This window comes from Euprymna scolopes, chromosome 39 (genome assembly GCF_053919585.1).
Source record: "Euprymna scolopes isolate OS-2025 chromosome 39, ASM5391958v1, whole genome shotgun sequence".
NCBI classification, from domain to species: domain Eukaryota; kingdom Metazoa; phylum Mollusca; class Cephalopoda; order Sepiida; family Sepiolidae; genus Euprymna; species Euprymna scolopes.
Window position 1 is genome coordinate 66,136,268 of NC_136520.1, and position 14,524 is coordinate 66,150,791.

Sequence of the window (14,524 nt, forward strand, 5' to 3'; positions counted from 1 at the left end):
TAAGCTTGAACAGCATGAGTAGTTTAGTTATTGGCATTTTTACTTCGTATTTTTTTTAATACTAGCTGGAAAGGAGGAACTTGGACGTCCATCCTTACCCGGTCATAAAACACGCTTAAATATATTTAATATACGCATCTTTCTTGTTTATTATACTGCCATTTCTCCATTGATTATTATATTGTACCTAACATATAGTACTGATTTTTCAAAAATAAAACAAATGACTTGAGTGCTATCAGCAAGAATCGAAACAAAAGCATTTACCGCTTCAGCCATGTTCCCTACTGTTTGAGCTATTGACAGATAGATAAGTAAGATTAGATAAGTTGAAATGACAATTTTTGCTGACTTCTGTACGCGTTATCCATCCAAACAAAGATTTTACTCGTTATAAACCATCCGTGACGTATGATTGATTATTTCTTAATTCCAGCGATTTGTGACTAATAGTTTCATGATTTATCAGGGAAATATTTACACACACATACATAAATCTACGATTTTATCTCTACTAGTATATAAAAGTCTCTTTATGTGTGAATTTCTTCCTCATATGTTCCGAAACGGCTGAGTCTATCTTTTGCAAATTTCACACAAAGGTAATTTATATCTGGCAGTGTTCTTAGATATATTACGTACAGAAACTCAGCCTATCCCCCAAAGAGTCTTTCTTTCTTATAGATAATACAGGGGAATTTTTACAGGGGAATATTTTACGTTACACTGGTCCAAGATAATAAAATCCTTGCAAATCCTTTCTTAAAACAAAATTATTGACATCTGGAGATATAGTTCAGTGGCAGAGCATTCGACTATAGATCGAATGGTCCCCTGTTCATGCCCGGGCGTAACTCAGCATTTTAATATCATTTTTTCTTATTGATGAGTTCAATTTACGATAAAAGAAAAGGTGCCAGTTAAAATCGTCGCAAGTCATTTCTTCGTTTGCATATTTTAAAACTAAACAGTAATCAGAAGTGACTTTTCCAGGGCATTCATCGTCAAGCCCAAATATCAGCTGACGATATTGTAAACAAACACAGACGGAATATGAATGGCATTATCAATATTATTTTTATTTATTTATTTATTTATTTATTTTTTTTTTTTTGCGAATTAGCCCACCGAATTAGTCGTGAATTAAAATGTCATGTTTAAGCGTACCGGACAACGCGAAATATTTATTAAATGTTATATGGATTTGGGATTTCTTTTGACGCTGGAAATGGGCCACAGGAGAAAGTGTTGAAGCACTGATTTAAATTATCAACAAATGATTTTGAATGTAAAAGTTGTTCTACGTTTGCTCGATGGTTCTGTTTGCACTGATCGAGGCTCAGTATGAATTTGGAGTCTTGCTTGGTCACTTCCCCAATTAAAATCGTTTAGTAACTAGGTACACTTCGGTTAGTCTGTAAACGTGTTTATTTCTCTGAATGTCTTGTTTTCTTACGTACATTTTTTTTTATCTAATGTATAATGTTCATGTTATCTTTAATTTTACTTAAATTCTATCAATGCCCCTTTGATTTCTTTTTGTTATGTATATAATCTTTTCAAAATTAAGTTCACGCATCTAAGAATGGCACGCTGTTAAATTACCGCACCCCATTTTAAAAAGCTGTTTCGTGTTATTTTTTAGATGAGATAATTTGTGATTGTTCGGATCTCAACGTTAATGCTATTCGCACAACGTTTCAGCCGATATAACTTTCGACCTTCTTTATGTGTATCTTGTCAAACTCAGGGGATCTTTCTCAGACTCGGGAATTTCGAACGGAACTCTTTTTTTTTTTTTTTTCAATTCACGGGGTAGCATAATCGACTTCTATCAGAATTCGGGGCGTAATTGATAAAACACTAGGCAACAATTCATTTCTAGAAGTTGAAGTTTCAGTCTTCAGTGTAGATGATAGTAAGAATACAATTTCGAATTCCTTAAGACCTTTACCCGAATTGCTTAAGACTTCTGACTGAATAAGAGCATGATACAATCAAAGATTAAATAATTCGAAATTCTCGAGTTCTCCGAGGCTATATCTGTAACGTAGTACCTAAATTTACACGCATGTAAACATAGGGACCCAAACCGTTATAGACTCCGTTGCAAAGGAGACTAAGGCAAAGAATAATTCGACCGACTTTTCCCGTCGAAACAGTGGTATTTATTTCCGAATACTTTCCCGAATAAAATGTGATCGTGATCTCCAATGTGATCGTTGGTCTGCGCACACGTTTTTTCTTTTATATGATCTTTTCTTAATCTTGCCATGAGGTTATCTCGCACACGGCTCTGTCCTTTGCATATAGCTGCTATACGCGCGTCCGCGCTCTGTTACATATAAACCAAAACGTCGTGGAACTAAAATTCAAGAAAATAGCAGTAATCCGAATAACTCAAATTAGAGATAATCATCTCAAGTATTCCGAAACGGCGTTCACACATCTCAGTCAAATGTTCAATCGATCATGCTAATGCATTACTGACTTTCCTCTTTTGAACTCTATTCATGTTTTCTGAATTTCAAGAAATTAACATGGCATAATATAACCCGCAAGTGCTTATTTTGACGTGCATTTCAAAAAAGAAAAACCTTTATGGTGTACCTACTTGTCACTGCATTAACAGGTTATATTCCAAACATCGCAAAATTTATTAAGTTTTTTTTTTTTTTTTAGAAAATCATACTTAATTGCTAAAAATCGTAAAATATTTTTGCATGCATTGATGAGGAGTTGCTTCTGGAAAGTTTAAAGGGAGGTAATTATGGATTAATTTCAAATTCAATCAAATATGACAAGTGTCTCTCACATTGAGTAATAAAATTTAATTTTCTTAAATAAAAAAAAAAGTTGCTCAAATTACGTGACTTTTGGAATATGCCGCTTTCGTTCTGTGACAGGTACGTACATCATGAAGACTTTTCTGCATTTTAATTACAAGCGCAATTCGAAACCAGAACCAAAACGCGCTACATGATTATTTTTTAAAACGAGTATTGTATGTATCATTCTATTTCATCTACATATTTAGCTATCGACTAACGCCGAGTTAATTATTTCAGCACGGCCTGTAAACTGCAGAAATACCAAGCTTTGGTTCCCTATTGTCTAAAATGGACTATTCCAAATTATCTTTATAGTTAGAATATTCCTTATTTTAAAACTCCCACTTATCATAATTAGAGGGCTTTATTAACCATAGCGTACTTTCACCTACTAATTTAATAAAGACAAGATACCTCAAAATTTAATTTAACGTGAAAATCATATCCAAAACATCATTCAGTATTAGTTGAAACGGAATTATTTTCGCTTAAAACATAACTTGTAATGGTGTTTTTTAAACTAAGAAAAACAATACGTGCATCTAGGCTTCTATATTTACATCAACGCTTTGCTCATCTGGCATCAATTGAAATGAACGGCTCGCGTCTTGGGGAGGCTTCATGTTTTGACAAGCTTCTGGGCTTCACCTTTACTCCCGATATGAAATGGAACACGTACATCAAATTAGTTGCAAATGCTGCTGAGAAAATGGTTGGATCCTTCTATCGCTCTAGTAGATATCTCACTCCTGATGAAATTCTCTACCGATATAAAAGCCAGGTGCGGCCAATGATGGGGTACTGTTGCCACATGTGGGCAGGAGCTGCTAGAAACAGCTTATCCTGCCTTGACAGGGTTCAAAATAGACTTTGTAGCTTAGTGGGGGATGCCCTTTTCTCTTCCCTGCAACCTTTTTCCCACAGAAGAGACGTCGAGAGCCTGTCTCTGCTTTATCGTTATTTTCATGGCAGATGCTCAGCTGAGCTTCAATGTATGGTCTCCCCTCGCCCAATATTAACGAAAAACACCCGTCTAGCTGAACCCACTGTCAGTAATTTTCCCACACTCTTTATCTATGCCTAAACCTAAACGTAGATTCCATGAACAAAGCTTCTTTCTTAGAACTGCACGCCCGTGAAACTCTCTTCCCTTTGTAGTCAGCTGGAATGCAGACAATCTGTTTGGCTTCAAGTCCAATGTAAACAAGTTCTTGATGAACCATCCTCCTAAGTAATCCAATGTACAAAATTCTCACTTATGTTTACTACGCCGTAATCACATCGACCAATATATGCCCATTAACCCTTATCCTCGAGTTGCCTCCGAGCCTTGATAATTAGTGATTCCTGTGTTAAAAAAAAATAAAAAGTGCCAATTATAATCAGTTTTACGTGACATACATTTGGAACATTCATTCCTGGCTTATATTTGAGTTGCCTTAAATTTTTCTCATGGACTTCTTCTATTTTATTTCAGGTTCTCCTCGGCATCATTGGTTTTTGCTTGAATGTGATTTTATTTGTTACTAGTAAGCTTTCCCTGCTTTTCCTATTACACCAATCGCAGCAACAATCCCGGGAAACCTGGTAAGTAATTAAAAAAATAATCTCGTGACCATTTCAAATGACCACAGATTAAAAAGGTTCTATTTTCCAAATCAATAGATATTTTGTATCAATTTTTGGATTATAAAGTCATTACTTTTCTGAATTTTGAGATAGGAATTGATTATTCGTATTATTAAAACTAGCGGGACCTGTGGAAATTCCACAAGGGACTCATTCATATGTAATATATTGGTGTGGTGCATTCTGTAGATGTTCAGCGTAAATGGAGACGCTCTGATATTATTGTAACTCTTTTGTGAAAACTGCAAAAGTATTTATCTAAGTTAGCAGGGACGCCCGGCATAGCCTGGTAGTAAAGTACGCTAAAATGTGATATTTTAATTCTTGCAAATTTCGTATATATTAGTATAATGTTCAATCGATTTTTATAGATTATAAAGTTGGGATTTCAAAGATAAAAATATCTATATGACTTGGTTCATCAGCTTGAATTGAAACCGAATATCCCCCCATATATATATATATATATATATATATATATATATATATATATATATATATATATATATATATATACACTTTAGTTCCTTCAGCTATAACCGAAACTTATAAAGAATTCTTGATAAAATCATTTATAAAAATATTATTGGAGTGGTATTAGCTATAACCGAAACCAAAACTTATGAGGAATTCTTGGTAAAATTATTTATTACAAGAAATGGAAGTACATAAAAATTCAAGCAAACAAAACTAATCGATGATGCCTCCGTTCAGTCTCGAAAGACTAAAGATTAGCCCCCCCCTTTAGGGGCAGCTACGTGTGTAATTGTGAGGCAAGGGTTGCGCAATCCCAACCACACCTCTCCTGAATCGGCACTGCTTGAGTCCAGTGGCAAGAAGACCAGGACGACTGAAAACAATGCCGAGATAAGCGGAGAACATATAGAGCACCTGGAAGTCACAAATGGCCACCCATTTAATACTGGCCACATTCAACGTTGCTTAACTTCGGTGATCCAGCAGGAACCAGTATGTTAACGTTATTACGCCATAACAATAACATAACAATTTAACGACCCGGATGTAAGCGTGACACACAAAAGAATACACACGTTATCGTATTAATATATAGATTCTTCAGACTACTGTTCTCATTTGGAGGGTTTCACAGCCTTTCGATCGACATAACTGCCGACCTTCTTATAGTGTATCTTATCGAACTCGCGAATCTGCTCGGTATTCCAAACAGAACTCTTTTATTTAATCCACGGAAGTAGCATGCTCTCGTTTCGTCAGCCATGACTATGTAGAAGTAGGTAATTCACAATTGTATTTTTGGTGTCGCCCGCACTGGAGAACCTTCAATGTCCAGAATAGTATAACTTTTATCAAGTACTCCTTCGACTGCGCCACGTGTCCTTGCGGAAAGTTCTAATATGATTGTTGTTGATATTCTTCTTAGAGGAATACACGGAGCAATCTCGTTGAAAAATCGCTTCACTTTAGATCACTGACTTTAAGCAACGCTGAGCCTGGATAGTACCAAAGAGGTGACCTTTTGGGAATACCAACTCTCTATGTAAGACCTCAATATATCTCTGCAAGAGCTGCAAAAACCTAACGTCGTCATCTGCGATAAGCTGGATATACATGCGCCTGGAACCGCTTGTGAATTTGAGTTTCCCTAGAAACTTGATTCGAAGGAGGCAACCGGTTCAAATGAATGCAATTGTGTTGCAAGCACCACCTCTATTTGCCTTTGATTAAATTAAAAAATTAGCAGTCCTAAAAATAAGTCTTATTAATAAGTTTATCAGCAGAATAATGGAAAGGAAGTTATTCACCAAGATGCACAAAGTAAAGCTGAATAAGAGGGTTCATCAAAGTGTGGTAGTAACGGAAACAAAAGGAGTGAACAATTAAGGTCAATATGTTTAGAGTTAATTTGCAGACAGTTTTAAGAGTGTCGATAAGTGTTCCGACAGTTGACGGACCGTCTTGAGTTTCCGACGGTTGACGAGTCGGTTGAGGTGAACTAAAACTTGAACACAGCTTGCGTCTTGGACGAAATTGAGAGATCTTTAGGAGGTCGGGATGAGGAAATAAGTTTATTTACCGACTGAAGATCACGGCCTCGACAATAGACGTAACTGTTAATCTTAGCGTTCGAAGAGTCGATGGTGTCCTGCACGCACGCAGAGTGCAACTGATATTTTCAGAATGTGTCAAAGTCAACCCCCTCCCCAAAATAAAATTCCTCCGCAAAACAACCAAAGCAAACACCACGAACAGTTATTAATATTTGAAGTTATGAAAAACAAAACATAAAACCCTTTTCCAAAATTACTCTATCCGATATCAAACTACAGAAAACGCTGATATGCAACAATATAAAAGAAACCAAACAAAACTCATTAAGAATTAGTTAATTGGCAATCAATGCCATATTTAAACTTTACATACTTGATCTGTATTGTCCGTTTGTTTGATTGTTTTAAATATTTATTTCACTTTAGATGAAGGATGTTACAACTCTCTCTCTCTCTCTCATATATATATATATATATATATATATATATATATATATATATATATATACTAGTGTTGGGACGATTAATCGAAAAATTCGGAGCTTATTGGGGTATCGGAATCGGAAAAACTTGAGCCTATTTTCCGATGCCAAAAGCGATTCCTTAAATTATCTTTTTTATTTGATTTTGGTTAAAAAAACTTCTTCCACTGCTTGTAGTAATAATAAAATAATACATATTTATTGATTTGAACTTCCAGTAAGACTAAAATCTTCAAATCACCCCCTTACAAGTGTTTTACGTTTGAAAAAATATAAACACATTTAATAATTTTTTTTTTCTTATAGATTTATAAAGAATCGGAATTTAGCACGGAATCTGTAATTTTATCGGAATCGGGAAAAATATTGGAATCGTGCCATCACTAATTTATACGTTGACACACCGGTTCTGACCAGGCCATCGAAATTAAGTAACGATGAGCCTGGCCAGTACCGGATGGGTGACCATTTGGGAAGGTTAGGTGCTGTATTTACATTGCCGAATCATGAAAATTTCCAGGTTTGTTTTATTGAGGGAGTTGCACCCTCGAATAAACTGTCGAGTAGACGAAATGGCGGTACTCAACAGAATGGTATTACGGCAACCTGCTGCAAAATACCTTCTCGAACCTACATGTAAAGCACATGTTTGCCGCAGCGAATGATGATATCTGAAGTGTGTGCTACACGAAGTCGAGCCTCATGGATAACATAAGACTTGGAAGGTGGGGCTTCAATCCTAATTAGCAAAATGTATACTCGTATCCGAGTATTGCCAACGACTTATATATATATATCTCACGGATCGAAAGCGCTCGAGGAAAAATTGCACACAAAATCACTCGGTTATATATATTGCACAATTTATCACCTGAAACTAAAAGAAAAATGCTCGTCAAAGCAAGAACATTAATAGAAAAATTTTGAAAGAAAAAAATTTGTCGTAGTTAACCAAACTTGCCTTGACAATGACTTGCTGACAAAATATACGCATACGAAGTGCCTTTAGTACGTCATCAGACTTTTTGTACATGCCTTTAAAATTGTTGTGGACTCTTTATGATTTCAGGTTCAAATGAACAGCTATAACAGAAATTGGAATACACTCTACTAAAGCCTGATTGTGACAGCTGATGAATTTCAAAAATGCACTCTGGATTTGAGGACACACTTTAGAAGAAGGATATGCAATAAAATTATGTTTTAAAATTGAGGGAAAATGCCATATAAACGTATGGAATGCTTCAGACTGCTTTTGAACCATCTTCTATGAACCGAGTATCTGTTTTTTAGTGGCATAAGAAGTTCAAGGGAGGCAGAGAGTTTGGGAGATGGTGAGATGTATGGAAGGAGTATATAAAAAAAATTCAGAACACCAGAGTTGATTGGTCAAATAAAGAACCGTTGTGTGTCTATAGAGACAATAAGTGTACAGTTTTTTTTTTTTTTTTTTTTTTTTTTACACAGTGATCACGACTTATCAAGGCCCGGAAGCCACTCAGGGATAAGGGTTATTGCAAGTACATCACGTTAGTGAGGAGATTTTATGAAGTGTTTAATTAGGGGGGCGGTTCATTAGGAATTTGTTAACATTAGACTTGAAGACATCCAAGTTGTAGTCCGGAGGGAAGCAGGCAGACGGAACAGAGTTCCACAGGCGTGCAGTTCTAAGAAAGAAGCTTTGCTCATGAAATCCGCGTTTTGATTTAGGCACAGATATAGAGTGGGGGAAATTTTTCACAGTGGATTCAGCTAGACGGGTGATTTTCGTGAAAGTTTGGCGAGGGGGGACCAGGGATTGGAGTTCAGACGAGCACCTGCCATGAAAATAACGATAAAACAAGGATAGGCTCGCAACGTCTCTTCTGTGGGAGAGGGGTTGCAGGGTAGAGAAAAGGGCATCCCCCACTAAACCACGAAGTCTATTTTGTACTATGTCAAGGCATGATAGGCTGTTTTTGGCAGCTCCTGCCCAGATATGGCAACAGTATTCCATCCTTGGCCGTACTTGGCTTTTATATAGATAGAGAATTGCATCAGTAGTGAGATATCTTCTGGAGCGGTAGAAGGATCCCACCATCTTTCCAGCGACCTTGGCAACAGACTTGATGTACGTGTTCCATTTCGGATCAGGAGTAAAGGTCAAACCCAGAAGCTTGTCAAAACACGGGGCCTCACCCAGACGAGAGCCATCCATCACAATTGATGCCAGCTGGGGATCAGAGCGTTTGATGTCAGTGTGGGAACTGTACACACAATTATTGGCGAGGGACTAAAGATGCGGAAGATTTGCGTAAATACCAGTCCACAACTCGATCCTAGTCACAGACAATTTGACCAAGATGGAAACCAAGACAGTTCTTCACCCTCCCTAATCTAAAGCTTGTTCTTTGTGACTTTTGTAGATTCCTTAGGCTGTCGTTATGATACAATGTATGAAATGAAAGCATATGTGACGAACGTCATTGGCACTGTCACACAAGAACCATTCTATGGGGCCTTTCAGAAGTTGTTGGAATGGCATAAGTGCGTTGCAGCCGGAGGAGATTACTTCGAAGGGGCTATCAAGAAAAGTGGACATACGAAAAAAGTCTGAAAACTTATTGAAGGCCCCTCGTATATATATATATATATATATATATATATATGACTTACATGTTATATACTGAGTTCGTGTAATTCAGTAAATTTTCATATACCAATAGGTTTTAAGCCAAAAAAGGTTGACTTAAGGATTAAGATACAAAATTATCACATTTCATAATTGAGCATTAATTGATTTTGCACACACAGTATATATATATATATATATATATATATATATATATATATATATATATATATATGCGTGTGTGTGCGCAAAATCAAGATTTCAAGACAAGGTGTTGATGGCATATATATATATATATATATTCATATATATTAATATTTATTTATCTATTTCAGGACTGCTGCTTTTGCTATTGTATTGGTGTTTCCCGAAGTAATTGCATTAGTTCAACTCATTTGGTGCACATCTTTCTTGGTAAAAGGAAAATGCAGCCGTTGGCCGTCGATATCAGGCTTGCTCTCGGTTAGTCCGTTGAATCTGTTTCTCTTCCGCATTACACCGAAGAATATTCTTTATATTATCCAGATTATATCATTGTACCCACGTTAGTACTAATAATCCGTAAAGTAATAGAAACAAAACACAAGAAAAACACAATCCCATAATAATCGTATTTATGTAATAGAGCCTCTGACGCTGATAGCAGCAGCTGCGTGAAGATCTGCAAATGACCAAGCCGGCTACGTGAAGTGACGTCACAACTAAGATAAAACGGCATACATGTTCTGAGAATGGGGCTTGGGGAATTTCTGCTCGATACGTGTTCGAGACATGCGGGTGACGTTACTGTAGAGGCGAAAAGTCACACGTGGCCGAAGAAGGAGAAATAAACTGTTTAAATATTTAGAAAAAAATGCGTTGTTGGAAATACCAGATATAAAAGCTTTTGTTCAAAGAAGAAAAAATAAGTTTAGTATTTTTTTCCTTTCTTCTGTTTCCCTGCGACGGAGTCTACAACGTGTTGGGTCCGTTAAAATGTAACAGTAATATGTACAACCTCACATATAGCCTATTCCATTAATAAGTTTCAATACTCATGAAATATTATCTTTCAACTGGCAATCATTTTATGTTAATATCTTGAAGTTGCTATTAGCCTTTATAATTGGTGACCATTGATTAAAGATATGGACTGTGTTTCGTATATACTATCTACAATGTTGTTTACGAGTTTTTTTTTATCCACAGTAATGAACATTTAAATCGTGCTTGGAATTCCTATTCGTATTTCTAATATTTCCCTTTGAAATGAAGACTATTGGTATCCTACGGATACAAATATTGTTGGAATAAGTAACTTCCTGTTTTGTCGATGTGTGTGTGTGTGTGTATATATATATATATATATATATATATATATATACACACGCACATCCACACACACATATATATATATATACATATATATATATACGAGCAAACAGTTAATAAAACATGTTAAAAAACACTTTGAAATGAGTTAAAAACATATTTAATCTGAAAAGGAAACACTAGATAAGTGGATAGTCCTTAATCTGCGGAGTTTCAAAGAAATACTTTCCTTCTCATCACAGGGTAGGAATTAGCAAAATGCGGGATCGGATTTTGCATACAAAAGTATTTGATGAAACAACAAGTAAGTCAAAGATCTTACTTGAAAACAAAAAAGTGAAGCAGAGGAAATATGGTGAAGAAAAAGGTGATTACACATGAATGGATAGTCTGGTGTAAGATAAATAATCCAGTGACGGTAAAATCCAAATATGACTTCAAGAAAGTTAATTGAATTTCCATTTGAACAAGTAATTATTATATATATATATATATATATATATATATATATATATATATATATGCATATAATCTCAGTTCGGGCCCTATGTACTGTTCATAACTTGCACTGCATGTGAATATGTGAATACACTTTTTGTAAGATTTCAAATGTTTAGACCAAAATTTGTCTGAGTAGAGACCGCAGAGATCACTTTTTTAAAAATGTGACCCAAATTGTGACCCCTTAACATTTATTAATTTGGTCTCAAATCCAAATGCAAAGTTTTACCCATGTCCAAGTTACCTACATCTAAAATTTCAAGTCTTCAGACCAAAAATTGGTAGAAGAATTTGGAATCTGCAAAGGTCAACTCTTTTAACGGTGACCTTTTGGCAGCCAAATTTTCGCCCTAAAACTGTCGCAATTATGAATACATGTTATGTATAAATTTCAAATGTTCAGACCCAAAATTGGCTGAGTAGTTTGCTAGACACCGCAAAGGTAACATCTTTTGAACTTTGACCCCTTGGCAGCTCAAATTTTCGACCCAAACCGATTAAAAAACTTAAAACCTTTATATAAAATTTCAAATGTTTAGACCAAAAATTGGCTGAGTAATTTGGTAGAGAACACAAAGGTCAATTTTTTAAAAAAACTTTGACCCGTTAACATTTAATTTTTTTGGCTCAAATCAAATTTAAATGTTTGATCCATGTCCAAGTAACCTACATTTAAACTTTAAACTGTTTAGACCCAAAATTGGCGGAGGAGTTTGCTAGATGTTTCAAAGGTCAAATCGTTACATTTGGCCCCTTTATAGCCAAATTTCTGGCCAAAAACTGATTAAAGATTTTCCCAAATCTCAATACTCATTATGTAAAAACTCGAGTCTTTAGACCGAAAATTGAATTATTTGGTAGGGAAATGTGCGCACACACACACACACACACACACACACACACACACACACACACACACACACACATTCACTTTTTTAGTGTTTTTGATATAGATGTATATAAGAATACTTTGATAAGTATGTTTTAACCTAAATAGGGATAGTATAATAAAATTGTGGGGTCTGCGTTCGCGCTTGGCCTCCATGGAATGGAAATAGGCACAAACTTTAATAAAGATTTTTCATATTGCGTAAGTATACTTTGATAATTAGGTTTCAGTTTGAAGTATGGTATAATAAAATTATAGGGTGTTCGTTCGCGCCTAACCTCCATAGAATGGAAATATGTTACAAAGTTTAACAAGGTCTTTTGAATATAAACCCACAGAATATTGTGATAAGTGTTTCAGTGTGAACAGGTATGGTATAAGAGATTGTGGTGTTTATGTATTTTTACTTTCATCATATTTTGCTTTGGTTTTGATACCCCCAAATTCGAAGCTATCTCTTTACAACCCTTCCTTTTCATAACCTATCATACTTTCATAAATCAGCCCATTTTCTGTAGGCTGTTTTTGAACCCAGTCAACGACGGGTACTTTTGCTAGTATATATATATATATATATATATATATATATATATATATATTATTTCAATTTTAGTTTTTAACCAGTTTATCTAGAGTTATTTTATTGTACGAAACTTTGTGTAAAAGAAAGAGAAACCGTGTAAACTAGCTCCGCTTGCCGCCATCTTGTTTAACCCTTTCCTTTTGACTCCAATTTTTGTCGCGATAACATCGGCTCCTAGGAGTGGTTAGACTGGATCACATGGTCAGTGTAAGAGTTAAAACTAGTTTCATTGATAGTAAACGGCAAAAAAAAAACAAAAAAAAACACAAAAAAACGCGTTTGTGCTTCTATCTTCGAAGGCGACGTTAAGTTCACAATTTAAATAATAAAAAAGACATGTCACTTCATAAGGTAAATTGCTCGAGACAAGGCGCGACGCTACTTTATCTAAAGAGCCAAGAAACGCGAAAGATGATAATCGAAAAGGCAAGAGGATATTTTCTCAAAAGTTGCTATCGCTATAAACGATAAATAGTAATTATTTTCTGTCTGTCGAATTGTACAAATGATGCGTGCGTGTACGATTCAATAAAAATCAGCAACATTAAATTAAATAAATTGCGTGAAAATATACTGTTGAAAACCATTTTAAGTCGGGTGTCAGGCAAACTTGCATCTTACAAATTATATACGACATTGTAGAAGTATTTAATTCACGGGGTAGATTAGTCTTTGTCCGTCAGCTCCGACACGGTAAAAGTGTTCAGTAAGTTTTAATTTTATTCTTAGATACTATCGCCTGTTATGATTAAGTGTTTAATCTTCAGAAAACTGTTACTAAGCACCGAGTTTTACCTCAACGCATATATCCGTTGGCCACGGCGCCATATCATAAAAATAACTAAGATTAGAATAGGTGACCGAATAATTCAAATATATTTTCGGCTTTTGCCCCCTAAAGATCTTAGGTTCTAGCACAACAGCCTGTTTGAAGAAACTAGCTTCATGACCTAAATTGTACCAAACATTGGTGCTATTTTTTCCTTTCTCTTTAGAAAACTCAATCATGTTCTACAAAGTCAAAAGCAAAAACATTCAGTTCTAAACCAAACCAAACACTGTGAATAGTTATAAATATTTGAAGATATAAAGAACTTAAAGCAGAAAAAATTATCCTAAAATTATTGGATTCGACATTAAATAATCCGAACACGTTGATATGCCGTAAAACAAGTCAACCAAAGAAACATGAAAACTTTAATTGGCGCTTAACACCACATTTAAACTTTACATACTTGGTCAGATTATTATTTATACCTGTTATCTAAATCAATATTACCTTTTTGTTTTTCATGCTTGTCAAAACATATTTTAAAAGAATCTGTCTTCATGTTGATAAAATGTTTAATGACGGCCATGCATCTTAAATGCATTTTCCCATTTTATTACAGGGTGTTTTATGTGCAATCCTCGAGGCGGCTTCAATAGTTTTCTTCACTTTAAGGGTGGGGCCTAATCTGCACCCTATTATTTTCGTCCCACTTCTCTCTGGTGTTCTAGCCATAAAAATATTCGCACAAAATTTCACACGGGAATCTGTAAGTACATACTTTGAATTTATTTTTTGTTGTTGTATTGAACCCTATGTACGTAATATGTATGTTATGCAAGTTATGTGTGTGTGTGTGTGTGTGTGTGTGTAATCAAATGCTATACA

General features: G+C 35.3%; 1 protein-coding gene across 4 annotated transcripts in view; it reads left to right on the forward strand.

Moving 5' to 3' along the window:
- LOC145263819 (uncharacterized) overlaps nucleotides 1-14,524 on the forward strand; it is a 99,482-nt gene that overhangs the window by 46,009 nt on the left and 38,949 nt on the right. For all 4 annotated transcript variants that reach the window (XM_080120882.1, XM_080120883.1, XM_080120884.1 and 1 more), the window contains exons 3-5: nucleotides 4,309-4,418; nucleotides 9,919-10,045; nucleotides 14,259-14,405. In XM_080120882.1, the coding sequence (XP_079977008.1) occupies nucleotides 4,309-4,418; nucleotides 9,919-10,045; nucleotides 14,259-14,405 (384 nt within the window). The remainder of the gene's footprint in view (nucleotides 1-4,308; nucleotides 4,419-9,918; nucleotides 10,046-14,258; nucleotides 14,406-14,524) is intronic.